Here is a 22,794-nt window from a genome sequence, read left to right as displayed (position 1 = left end):
TGGACGTTTAGCTCAGTTTGGGTGAAGTGACCATCGTGTGCAAATTTGCAACTAAATTCTCAATGCTGTAAAATCTCAAATAAAAATCTCAAGTAGCCTATAAGCGAGACGGCCGGGTTTAACACTGTTAAGCATTGTTCAGGTGTGTGCTGTGACCAATGTCTGAGATATTTTATATTGCAATTTGAAAGTTCTGTATATTAGCTGCCAGGCATGACTACTGAACAAGAAATTGAGGAAGAGGAACTGCTTTCACTTTGGTCCCTTTCATCATTATAATCCTAGCCAAACCGGTTGTTGGCATGCCATCACATTCAGGCAGATACCTTGGTTTCCAAGTAACTGGTTGGGGAGAAATAGGTCTGAGTAGGGGCAATGACAGACTACGATAGAAACGAAGTCAGGCAAGAACTTTGTCGGGCTAAAGTAGCTTAGCTTAGCCTAACTTAAAGCAGCAACTGTTGAATATATATTTAATGTGTTGATTAATAACCTTGCAGGTATATTCAGACAACAAGATTAAGTATAAACATGCAGGCAAGTAGACACAAACACCTGTATGTCTTCTACCAACTTCGAGCCGGTAGTCTGTATGTCGACAAAAGAAGCAAGTCTTTACAGATACTATGCTAATCAAAATGCATATTTGAGTGGTGTCTCTAAAGAAAGAGAAAATTAAGTACATCTTACAGGCTGTAAATGAGCCAGCAGTTTAACCACATTACCAAATCTGTACCTGCAAGTAAAACAGTGACAGATATACCCTGAGTACCCACAACTACAATTAACAAAGAATGAACTAATTGTTTGGGTTGTGAGTCGTGTTTCTATTTGCATGTGTTTAATGTGACATAACTGATTTTTCCTCAAAATTGACATTTTCTTAGTTTTTATTGTTATTAGAACAGTATTAATAAAATTTTGAGCTTGTTTAAAAAAAAAAAAAGAAATTGTACTTGGACAAATCAAATCAAATCACTTTTATTGTCACATCACATGTGCAGGTACATTGGTACAGCACATGTGAGTGAAATTCTTGTGTGCGAGCTTCACAAGCAACAGAGTTGTGCAAAATACAGGGTTAAAGGGTAGGTAGTGGTAGGCTGCTGGGGAAAAAATAGCAGACATATATATAGAAGACGGGTTGTTTCAGCTTTCATGAAGCAATAGGTGTTAATTTGACCTTGAAGGTTTATGCAATAAAATTCTGCAGGTGTGCAAACATTTGATTACTTACAAATCCCATTTCTGTACAAAGGCTGTGTTGAAACAATCTGGGTTACTATACCCTCTAAATCTTTACTGGGAAAATGCTGTAGTGCAGAAAAAGGTGCTGTGTTTCACTATCAAATGGTGAGAAAGGAGGAGAGATTGGTCGGTTGGCGGTTCATTTTACAGCAAGATAATGATCTAAAACTTCAGAATAAAAGAACCCGACAGTCGGCATCAAATGACCTCGAAACCCCACTAAAGAGTTTTAGGAGGAACTGGACAGAAGAGTGAAAGCTAAGTACAAGTGAAACACATTTATACAAATGTGTTTGCTCAGCTGTTGAGCGGCTCAAAAGTTTATTTTCTATTTAATATTCATTTTCACTTCAGAGTCTGAAACATTACGCTGCACAATTCAGGAAACTGCAAAAGACTTGAGCAGTAAAGCCACACATACTGATAGACGCAAACACACAGAGACAGGGTGGCAGTCTCATTAGCTACGCCGAGAGAACGACACGTCTGTCAAACAGAAACGCACACATGCACAAGCATCTGCTCACACAATGGATTCGATACCGTGCAGCGTCTCAGTTCTTCTCGCAGAGAAGAACTGAATTTTGACACTGTGCGTGATTTTTGTCTGTGCGTGCGTGTCTGTGTGTGTGCATTAGTGTCACTATGTTTCCGTCTATACAGGAGTTAATGGGAAGACTCGGTCTGCCATGTGCTCGAGCAGATAATGTCAACAGAAAATAAAACACGGGGAGGAAGCTGTCAAAGTATCGGCCGACACGCTCAACTTCCCCTGTGAACCACTGTGTGTGCGCATATGTGTGTGTAAAGATGATCAAGAGTGTGTTATGCAAGCCCCCCGCTCCAAGTTAATTCCTCTGGGGATGTCCGACTTGAGCAAGGGAGATAATCTCTATTAGATCTCTACTTATACCTGCCAACAGTCATTTTACTGACAATTCAGTTGGTTCATTTACAGACACACAGAGCTGTGTAGCTGCAAGAGGCTGTTACTATACTTCCTAGCCTGGCATATCCACACGCATGCATGCACTCACTATTACCCGTTCAGTATACGGTTCTGGTTCATTAACGGCAACGTTATTACCAAATGACCTCTTTAAAGAGATACACACTTATTTAAAATCCCATCTCAGCCTCATCCACTGCCTAATGCTTTTTGTCATGTTGGATTTGCATGGTTCGTATCACTTTCACGCCTCCTGGGTGTTTTTTAAAACTCACACCACACACACACACACACAATACCTGACATATCGTTGCAGGTTTTTGTTTGTGGTTTGTGTCCTACACGTCAGTCTGGTGAAGGCGTGCAAAATCACCGACCAAACCGGAAGTCTGAGACACAGGTTACATCCCTCAGGGGGCAAATGTTTATAAGCCCAGGTGGTATCGATATGACACCTTAAAGGAAAGAAGGAAGAAATGACAAGTGGAAGGAGGAAGGACAGAACAAGGGGAATTCAAGAAGAGTAGAAGAAGGGAGGAGGGATGAGGGAAGAGGGGGCAAAAAAAAATTCCCCAGAACCCCCATGCCGCGTCTGAACTACTTCCTGCCCACTTTCCCACGCCAAGAGAGAGAGAGAGTGAGAGATTAGAAGTGCTGTTCCCCCCAAAAAACAAAACAAAAAAGACCAAACACTGGTGAGAACATGTATTCATTGATTAAAATCTAGAGGAAGAACAAGGACAGAAAACCTAGACAGCGAGGTGGAATGCTAAAAGAAATGGAGATCAGAGAGGGAGGAAATGTCATCCTTCAGTTTATATTAGAGGAACATCTTTTGCCTTATCCCTCTGATAGCTACCAGCTGCCCCAAGAGGGAGAGCAACATGGGGAAGGGAAACGGCAGGGAGAGAAGGACAAATTGAAGAAGGATTAGAAGTGTAGACAGAGCTGAAGCCAAACGTGTGAAAGAAAGGACAGGCAGTGTAAAACCGAGCAAACGGGAAGATTAGTCATTGGGCGAGGTGCATTTCACCTCAAACCAGGTGACAGCTGAGGCTGCTCTCCACCAGGATCGAAAGTACAGAACTGAATTGAGGTCAGTTTTATTCATTGGAAATGATCATCCGTGCTAGCACTGTCAGGACTGTTACCAAGCGAAAAACACTAAAGATGTGCGTTGCTGGCGTTGGTCTTTAAAACCATATGACTCATCACATCCCGCCATATTCGTTTCCCGTTTCTATTCTGTTTAACCCAGACATTTACTCTGCAGTGAAACAAATGGTAGATGGAAGTTGGATTGACAAGAAGAAATGGGAAAATCTCAGCCACGCTCAGTGGTTGATAAATAAATTAAATTAATATAAATAAATAAATGCTAATAAATCAAGTGCTGATTTATTAGCAGGCTAATCCATCACAGCATTTAAATAACCACAGGACATGCAAGGTGCATGGGTCACAAGCAACATATCAGCAGTATCGGTACATCGGCGCTGGCATCTATAGCAGCCTTTATCAGCTGGGCGCTCGTCCCGAGTTAAACTTTTCTCAGCTTTGCAGAAAGAGATTAATGCAAATACCAGCCAAGGACGCCACTGATAGAATATGGAAGGATGGTAAATACATTACAGTGACTGGAACCTTGAATGTCTACTAGTGACTAGCCAGTAGTCACAAAGCGATGTGCAGTGGTTGAACATACTGGCAGATTTACACAGATTTTGGCTGTCAGTTTAGTATAAAAATAGCAATAGAGGGCGACTATAAGAAAAAGGCGAAAACAGGAGTTTAAGGGGAAACTGGCACCCAGCTTCAATAGGCCTCAGTAGGACTGCAATATAAGATTGCAGGTTCAATGTTTTTTTTGTCAGCCGTGTGAGTCGGGCTATAAATGTCCCTTGCTCCCTCTCATAGGATGATTTCTTACAGCAAAAAATAAAAAATGCATAGAAACTAAAATGGCAAACAATAAACTTTTGACATTTTTATGTACTTATGGCTGTAGTTTAACATCCATCCAAATATGCTCCATTCGCCTCAACCTTACTGTTCTTTTAACCCCAGTAGCATCTGCATGATACCTAATTTAACCTCCTAAGACCCGAACTCTTTCATAGTATGCATTTTCAATTTCTCTTTGCTATTTGGGCTGATTGGGACCTGATGAATGTAAAAACAAAGAATTACCTGATTTTCTTTTCTTTTTTTTTACTGATTTTTGCTTCTGAGAAAAATGAGATCCAGATATGAGGACATTCGTTTTAAATTTCGATAGAACAGCGGCAGCATAATGTCCTCGTAAGTGGATATCAGGCCCTTTTAGAGCAAAATTTTGTATTTTGGTCTTGACACCTCAAAATGTGATGTCCACATATGTGGACGACAGGTCCTAGGAGGTTAAGACACAAATATAAAGAGGAGGAAAGTTTGGCCAGAGGACAGCAGAAGGACACGCTGCAGAATTAGCAGGAAGTTGCAAGCATATGTTGTAACAGATGTGTGGGTATGGGATGTGCATGTGGATCTTGTGTAACCCGCGACCACTGGCATGCACTCTGCGTTCAGCATTTAGCCACAGCTATTTACTCAAGTGGGGTCTTTGGGAGTTAAGAATTATGGCAGGTCACAAGCCTTTACTGTTACAGATCTGAAGACGAAACGATGACCGAAAGGGGTTTTTTTTTTTTTTCCCTCGACAGTGCCAAAGTGCTAAGTTTTTGCTTAAGGGTTGGAGGGCTGCAATGCCTCCTAGAAAGCTCCTCCATACTGGGTTCCTATTGGACCATAGCGGTCTGCTACAACATGCCTTAGGTTAGTTAAGTAAGGTCAAAGAAAACTTGTATTTAGGACGGTTACATTTGCAGTGTGTGCTGAGGCATCTCATCCAACAACATGTTACTCATCATAATGTCATGGGAAAACATTTAATGCCTCCATAAATCCTCAGAAATGACAGGCTGATTACCAAAAAAAAAGAGCTTATTTGAACCCAAGCCAGGTTTTTTTAAATAACCATAAAAAAATAAACAAATTTAAAGTTTAAATTAGAAACTTTGCTGAGCTGTTATTTGCTCAAAGCAAATCAAGTAATTTGTTTTGAGGCCAAAATAACAAATGAACATGCAAATGATGTATAAATGCAATACCAAAAGAGTGTAAATAGCGGTTGAAGTGAAGTTGTTCTTTGACTAGACAGAGAAAACTCTTGTTACTGGTCATGTTCCTTTATCTCAGAGGCAAAGAAAGGAGCACAGTGAAGTGAAAGACAGGGGGAAAACAGTGCAGACCAGTGCACGGTGGGGTGTGTCTGCCCACAACCACTGTGTACAGTGCGTGTGTGTTTGTGTTTCTGTCAGCAACAGTTGGTCGTTATCGGCACTAGCAGAGTTGAGAATGGATAAACCCGCACACCAAACACCTCTCGCAGAAGGATTTATTTAATGTGTGATGTTTCCCAGGACAAAGCTCTTCCACAGAACAACGGAAGACTTATGGGACGTTCTGGGCTCTGAGTATACACTCATACGTCAGAGGTCTCATAAGCCGAACCTCTGGACGTTACACAAAGATGGAGAGAGGGCGATAACAAAGACAAGGAAGGGGGAGGTGCAGAGGAAGAGATGTGAAAGATTGCTGTAGAAGGATGGAGAAAGAAATTATCAGCAGGAAGAAAATCGCCGTGAAGAAAAAGTGTCAGCAAAGAGACGGAGATAAATGAGACCCTGGAAAAAAAGAAGAGAAAAGTAGAGATATATTTAAAGGGAAATGTTAAACAAAGCGAAGATTGAGACAAAGGTGACACAACGCAGATGGAGATAAGACAGGATGAGGAGAGAATTACCTGGTGAAAAAGGTGAAAAGGCTCAAAGCGACTGAGATAAACCAGATTTCATGAGGAAAAGTTATGTGAAAAGGTGAGAAAAAGGAGGCAGGTAATCCAAATAAAGTCAGCGCGGAATAAAAGGAGGGTAATAGAAGGGTGACGGATGAAGGAAGAGGAAAAGGGATGGAAACATGCTTCCCCTGGGCTGCACGTAGGCCAATATTTAAGTGGTTTGTTAGGGATGCTCTTCTCAACACAAGTTTACTTCTTTTCTTTCTTTCTTTTTTCAAATCAATGGCCCCACTGCATCCTGGGTGGTCAGCTCCTCTTCGAGTTATTCACAACAACATCTTTTCATCCACAGAGTAAATTTATTTCATGTTATGACATTACTGTTGAGCTGCAGCGATTAGAAGAACTATATGCTGGGCGGGAAACGGAAGAGAAACTCCGCTCAAAATGAAATCCAGAGGAGGGGTCGAGCTTTCATGCTTGCGTGCCTGTCCTAAATAAAATGCAATGTCACCTTTGTGGTACAACACATCCTCTTAAGTTGTTAGAAAAGTGCTTTTGACATTTTTGGGTTGCGGACTTTTTCGATGTCCTTCAAGGCCTTTGCTGAGATTCTAAAAATGACTCTAGTGAGTGATCCAGTTCCACTCAGTGACCACGGGCACCCTGAATTAAATGAATCAGGTTGATGCAATAGATCTTGATCAAGTCAACTGGGAAGAATCCTCAAATTAAATCCTCATAGATGACTTTGGTGTAAATCTCTGCTCTTTATCATTTAAATGTCAGAGTGGCAAAAATATAAAAATGCACTGGAGAGCCAATATTTTGGGTGGCTCTATTCAGAGAAATGGGTTTCTTCCAGAATACCCTTGTCATCTGTGTAAAAGCGTATTAACTGTTCTCATTAATGATCGCTGGATATCTGTGTTGCAGTGTCCTCTTTCTTTTCAGCTCTGCTTGGAAATCTCCTGGGGAGTCGCAACGCTGAATTGAAGCTTCACTCTGGTATCGTTGAAATGACTACAGCCACTTTAAATTAGGACTTCTGTAAAGCCCGAGTGCATTTTTATACATTCAGGTGCGCCTATTTTCAACAACACGAGCAACAGGACGTTTGCAAGGAAGATTTCCCCGAGCCCGATTCTCATTTGCTATTCATTCTGAGAAAAGCTGAAGAAACAAATATAACAGCACTGGCCAGTCATTTTCAACATAACATCCAACATAATGAGCAAACACTATTAGTCACTGGCAGTCTGACCCTATCCATGTCAAGGACACCAGTGTTTCCCTGTAATTAGCCTTGGTGGCCTGAAGGTTTTTAAGGATTTTTCGTGGCCGCGGTCATCAGAGAGCTGGATTCCCGCTACTGAAGTAAGAATGGGGACCACAATCGGCCTTAGTCATGCCAACACTAACAAAGACAAAAGGCAGCAATGAAAGAAAAGTCAAACACTGTGGCACACGAGGCAAATGAGGCGGCACTACCAGCGCTCGCTGCTTGCATTTCCAGTAAGGCAGAGGGGAATCTTCCTCGACTTAGGCATTGGTGTAGTGGAAAGATAAAATCTGATATTATGAAAATCCATTGTTTGCATAACTGGGTTCACGCAAGCAAATGGACTGGAGTCGGCTTGACAGACAGTCCACCTAGATTTCTTTCATCACACTCACAGGGATTAAATCTAATCTGGCATTTAGTGCAACTTTATTTCAAAGGAGGCATTAAACTAATGTTCTTCTTATTTCAAAAAATAAATAAATAAAGAAACACCACAACGCAAATGATGTAATAACTAATCAGCCTTTTTCCACACATGGCTGGAGTTTCTCTGCTGTAGATCATCACGATTAGAAACACCCTGTTGGGTTTGGGTGAGGGCGCTGCCTTGATAGAGCAAGCAGGAGGGAGGGCACATCTACCCAATTACTGCCCGCTCTATTCTAAATGGGTATAAAACAAGCACAACACCAGCTTGGCACTAGAGAATTGGCCAGTAAAAGACTGGAACTGTCCCACCCACTAAACAATCTCACGTGCAGCTGCATGGTGGTGAAGTCTAGAAAAGTTTCAGGACTACGGAGCATGTGTAGAAGTGTTTAGAGTCAAGCAAATAAGGAATCAGCATGTGTGTAACAGACGGCTGTTTATCATGGAAATGTTGTTTAACTCTGTAAAGCCTGGACCACAAAATAACTGCTGGAAAATTAGATTTAAAAAAAACAAAAAAAAACTGAAGTGTTTTTATTGAACCTTTTGGCAACTTAGGAAGAACAAAAAGAAATGAAATATAAATTAGCCCATATGAGTTTTTATTTGTACATTTCTGGTACTTCTGGCATTTTTATGCAACTTAATGTTTAAAAATTTACTCAACTTATTCAGGTTTTAAATCACACTGATGATGTAGAGGTCTCAAAAACTCTTCTAAATGAAGCTCAAGCTCGCATTAATTCAATTGATTAGTAATGTGAAACCGGTCTATTTCACTTTGTGACAGAACAACATGGACTCAATACAATCCGGTCTTCAAGCGATAACATATGAACCTTGCTTCCAGGTCCAAACTACTCTGCAATTATTAAGGCTGTTTTTTTAATGGTTTTAATGCTTTGTATCTTGTTATTTAACCTAAACAAACCCCTAAAAAACGTCAGTGGATGGATTATATCAGTGGCTCTGACTGAAGTTTGGTCCGTTTACAGGATCCTGCCATACAATTGCATTTCTCCAAAACCATCAGGAACCCTCACGTTAACTTTTATTGAGTGTAAAAAGGTTAACGTTCATCCTCCAGCGTCACTGTGCTAATGTGTTTATGTCATGCTAACCATAGCTGTGTAGCTAGCCACCACGTAGCATCATATGCCAGCTAGCCAAACGTCAGTAACCCTACAAACGTGACTGCTGTTTAGTTTTCTGTCTGTCAGTTATATATGAAGTTATAGCAGAGCTGTGAATTTTAATTTTTTCAGAAATCTCTCAGTCACAACATAGTATATTATGTTTAGGTTGAAACTAGCGAGCTAACTTCCTGCTAACTTCGACCTCCGTTAAATTTCATAAATCCTGTTTTCACAGACGCCTGTATTTTAAACTTAATTGTTACACCTGGCAGAGCAGCCAAACTGATCATTTTATTAAAGATTGAACAATTTAGACAGTTTAACTCTCAGTGATGCCGCAGTGTTCGTTTGACGTTGGGACCTGAAGAGGAGTTTGGACCCAGAAACAGCTAATGGCGTCAGACTTAAAGACCGGATGATGTTCTTTCAAAGCGCAACATGTGATAAATCTGTGGGTAGGGAAAGAGTGTCCGGTCCACCTCTCACCTCTGCTTCAGTCTATACGGATCTCTGTCCAAACTACTGGTACAATTGTGTTGTGGGTAATTTAGGCATCAAGCTTGCAAAAAGAAAGTGCATAGAGTGTACCTATTTTGATTTTTTTTCTCTAATGACTCCGAGAAAACTAAAGATGTACACTGTTTAATCAGTGACATTGGAAACAATGTGTTGTCCCTTTCCTCTCTTTCCTCAAATGCTGTCTCAAGTCATCTTTTTGTGAAACTATCTTCAGTCACAGTGAGCAGCTTTACCACCTTGTTGAAAACATTCAATGACTGACAATCTGACTCTTTGCTAAACAGTGTCACAGTTGCACCTCAGGCGACAAATGGCCTATTATCCTAATACCACCCCCCCCCACACACACACACACACACACACACACACACACACATATATATATATATATAAGTAAGACGTCAGGATAGAATGAGTATTTAAAGCTTGTGTCTGTTATGTGAATGCACAAACACATGCTGACACATGTGCAGGCCGACAGCGTGACGTGTGCTCTGGCCCAGTTATGCGCACACATGCAGTGCATACACATACTGCAAAACACGCAGACAGAACCCAGTGATAATATTGCCTATCAACAGGTCATTCCTTACATGCCTTTTGGATAAACAGACAGCCAGAAATAAAGAGGGAGAAGGTTTGTGCATGCAGAAGAAAGGGAAGGAGAAAAACAAAGTCACTGGGAAAGACTTTTGTTTGTGTGTAAGCGCGTGTGGGAGGGAGTTAATTGAGCTGCCCCTGTAATGTCATTTGATCCAGAAAGCCTTGTAAAATGTACAGACCAGACCACCATAACCGAGATATACCGGTTATGTGAAGAGATGAGTAAAAGGATAACAGTGAGATATTGCCTATATCTCACTATATAACAGAAGGGCAGCTTTGTTCACAGGATTTGTTTATGGAAATGTTTATCCATGACAGCAGATTACCATATCCATACTCCAATATCAAAGGAATAACTCATTATGATCCCATACATCTACATACATAACCACAGTCAGAATCACCATCATGCTGCCAATTCCCAGTTTATTGCTGAATGCCTAAAATGCAAAATCCAATATTACTAAACTAATGGCTTAAACGTAACCTCTAAAGTCAAGGAGAGGAAGGACGGATGTTGGAAAGCAATAACACATGAATGGGGGGGAAAAGAGATGGAGGATTGCTGATAACCACAAAGACTACAGGGATCAGAGTGAACAGGAGAAAACAGGAGACAAACAAGGCCAGGACAAATTGATGAAACCCATTTTGGTTGAACTAATGGGCCGGTAAAACCACAATAAGTGACACAAAGAGCTGAGGAAGAAACAGCAATTTAGAAAGACAGATGAAATATGTAGGAGAAGTGGGAGCGTAGCTATGTAGTGGTGTTAAAGTAGACAAATAACAAGTGTAATATCCATATTAGCACTCATGATGGTACATTAAAAACCCATTATGGTTAGAGTGGCTCATTTGTATTTGATTGTGTCCGAGTACTTCGGAGATGTGCGACAGTCTATTTGGCCGACTTTGAAGGTAATCAGTTTGTATGTGTGTAACTCTGTGTGTGTAAGACATCGAGTACGTCTTACCTGGCCAGCACCTATGGTCCAGTAGAGGAAGAATCCTTCCGGATCAACTTTCAGGTTTATCAGCGTCGGCTGTGTACTGTTAGGCTCCTAGGCGACAACAGAAATGCAGATGTTAAAAAATTGCAAACACAAAATAAAGGTCCAAGAAGAGAAAAAACACAATGTGCAACTCAAAACAGGAGCCAGTGTTTATTACAATGTGGGTCTTACTTTTTATAGATTTGGCCTTGAATTTGATGGGGTATTATGTTGGAACATTATCACAACACACAGTGAATTAAGGTCTCAAACACTCGCTCTCTGTCATTGTTTGCTAGTAAAAAAGTTTAAATCCTTCAAAAAGCTGAACTATCCACAGGGTAAAGACCTCTAAAGTACATTTCTGAAATGAAAAAGTGAGCCACGCCAGCGATGAAAGAGGATACTGGTATTACATCATGAGGCGTCAGCAGGAAGACTGGGAAACAACTATATTCTGTAATCTAAGATAAGCATGTAGCTTGTACTATAGCAGAATATAGATCATTTCAAAAGCTATGATTAATATTAATACGCTTGCAAGTACCTTGCTAACTAACTAGACATAAGCTGATAAAATAAATAACTCAACAGCATTGTGAAATTTGGTATTTTTGGCCAACTACAGCCAGTTTGTTGGAGTTTCAGCCAGCTGTTCCATAACATAAGGCAATCAGGCCCCACCAATATAGGATTTTAATATTGATACCAATACTGATATTTGGCGATTTCTTAATTTGATAAATAAGCTGAATTATTTTTGTCTATGATAGAAAAAAACAAACAGATTTGACTAACATTTGTTAAGTCTAGTTATTTATGTTAAACCTTAAATCATCGCAGCCAAATGACTATTTTTAAATGACTTTACTTAAAAATATAAATGTAAGTAAGTGTAAAATCTGTACTTGCATAGCAGAGTGTAGTATTTAGGTCAGTCTCAAATTGCTCTGTAGTATTTTTCATTAGTTTGTTTTTGAATTTTAATTTTACTTTAGCTTTTATTAGCCTCCGTGCTATTTATAGTTGTTGTTTTTGTCATAATATGGGTGCCGTTTGTCAGTGGCACATTAAAGACGTTCTAAACGGGGATCGGAATGTGAACGCTTGAGTCAAACAGAGTCCCAGTATCAAACATGTCTACTGATGCATCCTCAGATTGACTAATCAGACTATATTGAAAAGACTGTAGTCTAAAATTAAAGGCATGTTATATATATTTAATTTTGGGGTTTTTTTTTGTTTAACAGTTTTAATATAGTTGTAGTTAATTATAAAAAAACAAAAAAAACAAAAAAACGTAATGTGTGAAAATAGTGAGAGGTATTTACCATTGATAATTAAAAAAAACAGTGATTAGGTAAAACACCTGAACTTGGGACTGCTTTCACACTTTAATCATTTACATATTTATTTACGAGGAAAATGCTGTAGAAAAGAAAGTCATCGCACATTTCATGGACTACATAACTCATTTGCTTATTGTTGAACCGGGACAGATACGCTTTGCTAACACTTTTCAAGGAAAATCACGACCCATCTGTATAGTAGCAGAAGAAGCACGGACTCAACAGATGGGAAAATCCTAAATGCTCGCTACTGACTGAAAGTTTGTTGTTACCATCAAAATTATGGCCAACCTACAAAAATAATAAGACCCAGTTAGTATAAAACTCTACTTTGTTTAACTTTATGACATTGTAGATGGACAGAAAGACAAAGGAAAGGACACCGTGTGTTTATGTCACATGTTGCTCAACAGCTGTTTTCAAGCTGGAAACCACAAACTTTAACCAGCATGACGATCTCATTCATGTGCAGCATAATGATGGCACAGAAGCCTGAATCAACATATCATTTGCATCATCATTATGGAGTCGTACGCAAGATACGATGACCACATGCACAAACACAGGCACACAAATACACACACACAGAGCTTCTGGCTGCGTAATTACAGTCACACTCTGGTCCAACAGACAAACACATTGCCAAGACCGCCCGGGAAACAGGGATGTTGATTCAAATTGCTATTAAAGTGACAGACTCACAACACCAAAGCATCAACTTAACAATATACTTCTCATAATCGGATTATAAAGAGAGAGAAGGACCTCCTGGTAACCACATAAAACTTTCTCACTATCAACTTAACAAAGGAAAGAAGCTTATAATTTCCTTAATGTGTGGTGAAAAACATATGCAGCTATCATGTGAGTTCAACAAAGCTGAAACATTAATGACTGCAATTTTAACTCAAACACAAAAATGAAGCGAACAGGAAAAAAGCACTAGAAGGCTTCCACAGAAAAACAGAGTGGGTTGATAAAATAAGTGATGGAGGCAACTGGCAAAGACAGGAAAACTTTATGGGACTCCATAAAGGACTGTAGTCCTTAAGTATACTCTTGTATACTTAAAGTACACAATTTTTCTTTACATCTATAAAACAGTTATAAAACGGCTAACAATGCTAACAGTTTTCATTTATACTTTATATCCAAAAAAGGGAATAAATGTGCACCATATTAGTTTAGTGTTTTCATTTAAACCCATGAGCTATCCAAACAACACATATCTTGTGATATATTGTTATCTTTCACCATCTGTTACCTTTGGACAGAGCCTGGCTAGTCGTATTTCCTGTTTTAGCTTTTATGCTAAGCAACAAATTTAGCGTCTAATGCTGGGTTTCTTGTGTTACCAACCCTAAGCAAAAATATTCCCAGTGTTTCCCAAACTCTTAAAATGTTCCCTTACAGACTCCTTGCAAAACATACATTTTAAGCTGAACCTACCTTCATTTTAGGCTCCAAGGTTGGCTAACAGAGAGCGCAGGTTAGCAAGAGAGGTAAATAAAGGAGAAAGACAAAGGTTTAAGAACAGGATAGAAGTAGGTGGATGGGAGCAAGAAAAAAATGTTATAATAGAAAATAAAACAAAATGTCAGGAGAGGTAGCTGAAGTTAAATCTTAAATTAGCCTCATTTTTCTAACTTGACCATGCATAATGTCAGCCATTTTATTGTTGCTATAGTGACTAGCAATGACTGAGTAGACAAGGGGGCGATTTTAGACCGATCATCAGGCCTTAATAAGCAGCAATATGTTCTTTTAAAAGTGAGCTGCGTTAGCTTAGTTAGCAAGAAGCAGCTATAACACAAAAACACAGTCTGAAGCTCCAGCCAGCTCTAGAGATACCAGGAGTTACTGCTTCGCTCTGAACAGAAACTCACTGACAGAATAATTTGAATGCAACTTCAATCGTGAAGTCAAACGTGCGCTTAATCACTGAACTCGTGACCTCTGCTTACTCACTGGTGCAAATGGATACATCCCCAATTTCACGCTGTGATTACCATCTTAAGGCTGTGACCTGATGTCATGGCCTCTTTTCAGCCGGTGATTGGTCAGAGCAAATGTCTTGCAGTGAAGCTTGCAAATCTCCAGCCTAGCTTTTGTTTGTGTATCTTATGTCTGTAAGACAACAGAACTGAAAACACAAACTAAAACTTCCATTTGGAAAGTCAGATGTTCCTAGTGCTAAATGACAAACAAATATAACAAAAACCCAAAAACATTCAAACAAAAAAGCCAGTTTTAAAAGATTATACCAATTGTTGCCTTTAAATTAAAGATTTTGCTAAACTAAGGATCTATTCAACCTCACCAGCTAAAAATGATGACGGCAATAAGTGGAACAATATGACAGACCTGACAATGTTACCTCAGCTTCATGCTCTACTGTCCCTGCAAAGCAAGACTGGATATACAGCTAATCATTGCTAGCCTATGTTGTAATAAAACTGCACACATATTGTTAGTTGAAGACAATCCGGTTGTTCAGTCTGACGTCACTAGCCGTGTCTGGGTCTAAACTCCGCTGCAGGTCCATATATCAAACGATCACTATGGCATTACTGAGAGTTGAAAAACTGTCTAAAGTCTTTTATCTTTAATAAAATGATCAGCGTTCTGCTCTACCAGGTGTAACAATTGAGTTTAACATCCAGGCATCCATGAAAACGGAATTTATGACATTTAATGGAGTTAGAAGTTAACAGGAAGTTAGCTCGCTAGCTTCTATCTAAATACAATATAGCATGTCCTGACTGCGGGGTTTTGGGAACAAATTAAAACGTACAGCTCTGTTATCACTTCCAACATAAATGAAGACAGAAAACTAAACAGCAGTGACGTTTGTAGGGTTACTGAAGTTTGGCTAGCTGCTATATAATGATGTGCTACGTGACCGCTAGCGACACAGCTATGTTAGCATAATATAAACAAGCTAACTTTTTTTCCACTCGATAAAAGTTAACGTGAGTGTTCTCGGTGGTCAGGAACAAATGTAATCGCATGGCAGGATGCTGTAAAAGGACCAAACTTCAGCCAGGAGAACAACTGAGATAATCCATCCACAATACGAGGTTAGTCATTCATATACTGCTGCATAGGCTGGGCTGTAGTTACATCCTAAGGTTTTAAAAACTGAGCTTAAATAAATGATTAGCGGTAATAAAAGCTGAGGGAGGTCAACAGTGATCACTGACTGTTTTAGGAGCTTTTTGAGATTAAATTGAAGTAAATACAAAACATTAAACATGTTAACAACACAAAAGCCATATTAAACGCAGACTACTTTAGGCCCGGAAGTAGGATTCGTCACGTCATCACTTAACGACCGGATAGAAAGGTTACTACTTAGTACACTGAAGTGACCCTGTTCTCAATGTATACAACTTAGTATTAACAAACTCTATAGCATGACTACTGTGCACCATGAATATAATGAGCTGAGAAAACACATAACCAATATTAAATAACAGGCAATAATCCATGAATATGGTCAGGTCAGGTCATGTTTAGCAGAGACAAACAGAGACAGAATAATCAGGTTCACACATACACTGCATCTCAACTGCAAGCACACATTTTGTCATTGTGACTACAGTCATTATCAAGTCCGTATGTTTGAGACTGATGAGTCATCTTCGAAGTCAGTAAAAGCTGCAATGTTATTATTCCTCTAATTGTTAAAAACAGTAATAAAGTAGTAATATAATAGTAGTAAAGTAGCAGTAATAAAGATATTTTTAAGCCATGTAGGGGCTTATGTGGTTTAGTTCACTGCCTGCTATCTGCAAACTATTCTATGCATTATATTATAAATGTCATATGTTAGTACCTTCTGTGCAACCTTCAGGAACAACTTGAGAAATTTTTCTGGAATTGAATGAAAGACCTGCAGCTGAAAAATAAGCAGCAGCCTGAAAATTAATGCACAATCGTTTCTAGGAAAACTTGATGCTGTATGCAATTCTGACAGGATTTTCTGATTAGGCAGACCCACCCCTTTTGCACCGAGATCCAGAGAGGGTGGGGAATATTTTAAACCATGCTGGAGACACCAGTGCAACAGGATGATGGAAAGCGGATTTCTTTGTTCACACAAAGAAAAGTACAGGTGCTGCTAATTTACATGCATAAGTGAGAGATGTATAAAGAGACCATCTTTGGTTTAAGCTTGGTTCAGATTGTACTGAAATGGGACTAAATATGAGATTAACTCTAAACCTTACTCGGGTTTTCTTGTTGACACTTGACTATCTACTGACTAATATATGCGCGGTATCTGTGTAATCTAGTGGGGGCAGACACGCAAGCACATACACATGATCTTTAGATTCAGATGACCAGAATTATAACAACATCACTATCAAGCCTACATGCAATACTACAAGTACTGGCTGGAGGATGAACCCAAACACACCCACACACACCAGTATTGGTCAAATATATTTGCATTTTAACGTCTGCTGGATTTTACATACCTGTTAGTTGCCTTTACAACTTGAAATACACACAGTTTCTTGTTTCTTTCACGGTTCATCCACTCTGACTCCACGTGAAGTCTGAAATACTTTCACTTAATTCTTTTGTTTAGTTGTTTTTTTCCTCCCTATCACTTAAATCAAGCTCGCATGCCAAACATTCTTTGGCCGTAGCCTCAAAAATGTTCGGATTTGACGCTTGGCTTGATATTTTTTAATCAGCGTACACTGAACGTCTTTGGTTTTGGGATTGTTGGATAGATAAAGTCAGTTATTTGCAGGCTGCAGTTAGGAATTTGTAGACCAAAAGATTAACGGTAGTGACAACAATTTGTCATTTATGCCTCTATTCTTTATCTGAAGGTGTTTTTTTATTTTTACAACACAAAGGCAAAGGTATTTTCCACCTGACATTAAGTGTAAAGGTTACAAAACTAACCAGGAAATCATTAGCACACGGGCGTGAATACACAGACACCATGTTTACTGTAAACACCCTATGATGTGTTGGTGTAAGAGGGGGATGGTGGCTCTATAATTGGACCTCACCCACTCCCTAATTAACCGCCATATGTAGGATCCCTCTGAAGTCTTATTTCCCTCTTTGCATTTTCATCGTCTCCGTGTCAATCGCTGCCTCGCTTTACTCGCTAAGCAACGTTTAAAAACATCTCTTCCTCCTTAATTGATTAAAGACCGTGTCTCCTTCTCCAGACTGCCTCCATATGCCCTGACCCAGTGACAAACACAGTCATTACCTGACCATATAATGTCAAACACACACAGAGTGGAGGGACCACCCCTGGAGCCGATGTCTTACACGGACAAGCTAATGAACACCTCTTGAAAAATCACAATGTGTAACAGCTCAGATGTAGAAAGCCAAATACACGTTATACTGCCTTCACCACAAATTATTGTGTGTGTGTGTAATGCCAGTCAGGAGAAAGCCATTAGTTGGAAACTGATAAAAGTGGCTTCTCCGGCTGCACCTTTGGTCACTGCAACTCTGTGTGTGTGTTTTGTAATAGCTTACGGGAGTGGTGTGTGAAAGAGGGCCAGCGTGCACTTAGTGCGAGTGTGTTTCAGCAGCTGCTTTGGCAACATGGTAAAAGTTGATGACAGTAGGTAACCTTTGGACTCAAGACATAGGAGAGCGAGGAGGGAGAAGTGAAGCCAGAGATGTGAAAGTATGCCATAGGATTAAATATGGAAGGAATGAAATAAGCGGGTCTGTGAAGGTGTAGATGGCGTCTGATGGGCATACACACATACTAGATCTAAACACTAGATCTTCTCTTGAAGTCTTTTTAATATTTTGGTTAGTGCTACCTTCTTGCACATGCTCAGTACTTTTACGAGCACCGTTTTTCCTGTTTGCAGGTGCTGCACCATTTCATTTCCACGGGGTTCATTTAACTCTCATCTGATTGGGCTGTATAGGCAGCAAATGAACCACTAACCCTTCCGACGACAGAGGCACATTCTGCATACTGAACAATACCCAAGTGTGCACAGGTTTCACTCAGCTAAATAAAGTGCCAAGATCCGTTTTTGTGATTTCCCCCCCTACTGGCACACACACAGGACTGGCACTCTGTAGCAGTTTAATGTTCACTAAAAGAGAAAATTGTTGTTTGAAAGGCACTTGTCTGATCAAAGTGCCCTTTGAGAGTAAAGACAAAAGTGTTTGTCGTCGTCAGGAACGACTACAGTCCAGTCTGTGGCACAAAAAAAATTCTTGTTTCTCCTGCAAATGCTCTCCGCTCGACTCGACGGACCTACCGAGCTGAACTGTTTCTCTGCAGAGAACTTGCTTTTAACGCAAGCACAAAGAATTAAGAGCAACACGAGAAAGCCAACTCCTGCGCTGAACAGATGACAGGCGTCTACATTCAGGGAGCTGATCGGACATGTGCCACAAATACAAAAGCGGCTGAATAATCTGAATGTGGAACAATCACCAGATTTGCACATCACACTATTCAGATTAATGTGCATCAGAGCATAAACAGTTACACCCTCGGCAGTCTTCAATCAGCCAATGTCCATCTCTTTGAATCATCCCTATAACCTGATCCAATTTCAACAGTCTGCTTGTCACAGTGATTTCTAACAGCGCTACGCGGGCCAAGTGTATTTCTATTCCTCGATGAAAACAGCCAAGAAACCTTGCTGCGCAGTAAAATGGTATCACATAGTGATGCTCAACTTTCCTGAAGACTAACATTGATTGGTCAGTTCATCTACAGGAAAGATCCATAGTGGTGATACAAAGTTTTCACATTACAGTGGTTCTAGTACTTTATGTGCTTTATGAGATAAAGGCCATCTAGGACCAAAAACTAATGGTGGACGATTGGATACGGCATGACATCTGACCAGACTCAAAACTCACAAGACACAAGACAGAAAGAGGGAAATACAAGAGGAGGGCAAAGGGGAGACTCGTCTGAAAATTAAGGAAGAGCTTAGGCAAAAGACAGGAAGAAGATAGATGAATAGGAGGAGGAAGAAAGATGGCAATGACAAATGTGCAAGAGATTACATACAAGATAAGAGACGGCAGAAAATGAAGGTAAAATTCGTAACAGAGTCAAAGAGGAGAAGGAGACGAGATGCAGAGTTCAGATGGCGGTCCCAACACTTCACATGTGGCTGTGGTTGACCTTCCACCTTTCTCTCTCCCTCTCCATCCGGCCCTTGTTTCTCACCACTCTGTGAGGATGTCAGCAGCGTTTGTCGACACTGTGTCGGGCCCTTCCCGCGATTCTGCGCATCCGTTCCTCCACTTCTACTCCTTCGCTCCTGCCTTCACTCTAATCTCCCAAACATCTGTCTCATAACGGCAATTTGTGGCGCGCCGCTTCCGCGCATCAATGGAGAGCCAAACCAAGATATCCACTTTGTGAAAATACTGGCACACAGGAGCAATTGGCACAATAGTGAAGCTCATTGTGCTCTCCTATAAAAGGACAGGACGACTCTGCTCGTGAGAGAGATCGGTTTCTCTGGTCTGAAATGTGTTCATTTTAAACACGGCCTTTCACAAACATGTCATTGTGAAACCCTGGTTTGCATCTCCAGCATCGTTAGAATTCAGCGTTGAGACATGAACAGCAAAGGGTCTATTTGAAAACGGAAAGGAAGCGTGGCTCGACAATATCTGATCTTGTTTTCAGAAAGCAAAGATCACCCTAGAATGCTGTGGCAGATATTTCCTATCAGAGCTGCAGCGTGCGACTGGATACGGTCAGGCTGAAATGCAAACCTTTACAAGAAGGTTCAGCTGATAACAGTTTTACTTTCATTTAACATGCTAATAGATTTCTTGCTTAATAGATTATGAGTAATGAGCAATTCAGGATACATTAAAAACTAAACTATAAAAACTTCTCTTATCCAACGCAATGGATGCACACTGATTGGGACAATTATTTAGGAAAATGATGGTTGTGTGTTGAAAAAGGTTGACTTTCATTGGCTATAAGGTGAAATTCAAATAAGCCAAAGTGCAGACTATGTGCATTTCTCTTCATTTTTTAAGCTGAAAATACAACTCAGTACTACAAATAGACATCCCATCCCCCCAGTAAGCAACTGAATATCGTCTTGGAGGCAATACCCCCCCTCAGTCACTTCCAATATTGTCTCCATTTGGCACGATCAGCCGTACTGGCATTAGCATATACGAACTTCGCAAAAAAACTCAAACTGTTAGAGCAATTTTTCAGACATTTTTGAAAACGCTTTCATTCCTGATGTTTTGATACAACAGGTTCCAAGTATTTAAAAACTACTCATGTGACATTTCTCACAATATTGTTTTACATGGGAGTTCCGCAAGGAAACGTTTTCGGTCAACTGCCTTTTTTTTTTTTTCTAAAGTTTTTAAGTACTTAAAACCTGAGTAAGTAATTGTTTTATATGTTTTTGATGCAGTGACTTTTTTCTTCTAAAACACACCCTGTTCTTTAGACCTTTAGCAACACAAGTGTTAGAACTCTAATCCCTTGAAAATTATGAACAAAATTTTAAAAAGGAACTCAAAAAACATCTATAACAACATGTCACAACATCTCACCCAGCCTCTGTTAGTTATATAGATGCAACAAATTCCTCCTGCCTCCCATTTTGGTGTCTGACCTCAAAGGAACTCGCTAAACCACTACAGGAGTGTGATTACACCGAGCTCACCTTCCTTCCTCCTCTCTGCCTTTGCTGACTTCCTGTAACATGTCTTGGCATGCTACCACCACCTGCACTACAGCGAAATAGTTTGATGTAATAACCAAAATATGAATCAATCATGCCTGAATTAGTTTTCAGGCATGAACTCCAGGGGAGGGGTGAGACTCGGGTTTGGATGGTGTTCATAGCTGCCCATTTTTCACATGTAGAGCACAACAGAAGACATTCTCACTCCTGGAAATGATATGTAGGGTAGGGCATGCCGGGGGGCAGGACACATGATACTGTCTTGGTTGCTGTGAAATCTCTGGATGATTAGCTGCTCTATCCTCACATGTGCAACTGGACATCATCCAGACTATAGGTAGCTGGCAGCTTGAAGATCAGTCCTTCAGAATGCATCAAAAGTGTTTATTTAGACATGCAATTTCTGTTGGGCAATCTCTAAAAAAAAACCTCAGGAGGGCCACAGTGCATGGATGATTGCAGCTATATAAAAACAGCTCTATAGAGCTAATGGAGGCCAAAAACTTTAAAGTGGTTCTGTTATATTATTTTTTTTATTTTGTCATGTATAGACTAATGTCTAATTAAAAAAAGACTAATGACTATGTCTTTTTTTTAATCCATTTCTTTGTACATAATTTTAATCTCTTGGAAAATCCAGTTGATTGATTGGTCGGTTGATTGGTCTTAGTCAGTGGTAAGATTCATGATTTGATTATCAAATAAAAATGCACTCGACTGCACTCTCAAGCCAGTGGTGTCAGAGCACAAAAAACAGTGCGAGTGCAACATTGGCATGAGTGCCACCGTGCGTCATCCTGGATGCTGCCGCGCATGTTTGAGCTGTTGATGTTGTCTTGGACATCCATGAGCGCATCATGTCTGGTCTGATAGGCTTCTGTGAATATCTGACTGGACAGAGGCAATGTGATGAGGTGCTCCAGCATGTACACCGAACACTATGCCCGTTTCACCAGCACAATGGCCAACGATCAGGAGTTTATCCAGATGATTGCTTGGCCAGCATTTAGTCTCAGTAGGTTTTCTGTTGAACACGCCAGAACATGCTGGGTCATAACCAAGTTTTAGGCTGCACTTATCCAGGAATGGAGAGCAATGCTTCAACAACAGATCCAGACAGTTTTGCAGTCCACGTGCTATCGTCACATGCATAAGAGCCCATGCCTCACATTAAACTTATAGTGTTGGTCTATAAAATCTATTTAAAACACAAACTACAGTTTTCTTTTGACTAGCACATACTGTTGCCATGGTGGGTGCTTATATTAAGCACTTATAGGGGGAGGAAGCTACAATGGCTTGTTTCAGACAAAGGACGAGGGGGCTGCACCAAGGTTTCATAGTTTTGCACGAGTAGAAAAACTTATTTCGTCAACAAATAAAAATGAGATGAAAACATTCCAGAGAGACGAGATCCAATCTCTCACCAGTAAACCTTTACACTTTATATTTTAGTCAGATGAATCGACTTTAGATCAAGTCTACTATAATTTTATGATATTTAGTTGAGTAAAAATGTAAAATTTAAACAGTTAAATTATGACTGAAACACAATAACATTACAGTCAAAAGACTATGACTTAAAAAAAATATAATTATAGTCGGAATTAACACAGATAAGCATTATTTTAAACAACGAATCATGCAAAGCTACTCTGAGAGGTTATTATAATCAGACCAACGCCATTTTCAGTTGATTTTCTAAACTAAGCACTAAACAGCCTGCAGATATGATGGA

General features: G+C 40.0%; 1 protein-coding gene across 1 annotated transcript in view; it reads right to left on the bottom strand.

Annotated features, from left to right (window-relative positions):
- plcb3 (phospholipase C, beta 3 (phosphatidylinositol-specific)) overlaps positions 1-22,794 on the bottom strand; it is a 56,089-nt gene that overhangs the window by 25,908 nt on the left and 7,387 nt on the right. Inside the window, exon 2 of the mRNA XM_085349666.1 lies at positions 10,988-11,074. Within this exon, the coding sequence (XP_085205792.1) occupies positions 10,988-11,074 (87 nt within the window). The remainder of the gene's footprint in view (positions 1-10,987; positions 11,075-22,794) is intronic.

Source organism: Diplotaxodon limnothrissa, linkage group LG3 (genome assembly GCF_057381915.1).
Source record: "Diplotaxodon limnothrissa isolate DT_005_m linkage group LG3, D_limnothrissa_male_GT1.1, whole genome shotgun sequence".
Lineage (NCBI taxonomy): Eukaryota > Metazoa > Chordata > Actinopteri > Cichliformes > Cichlidae > Diplotaxodon > Diplotaxodon limnothrissa.
The sequence above is the reverse complement of the archived record's forward strand: the minus strand, read 5'-3'. Positions and strand labels throughout refer to the sequence as shown.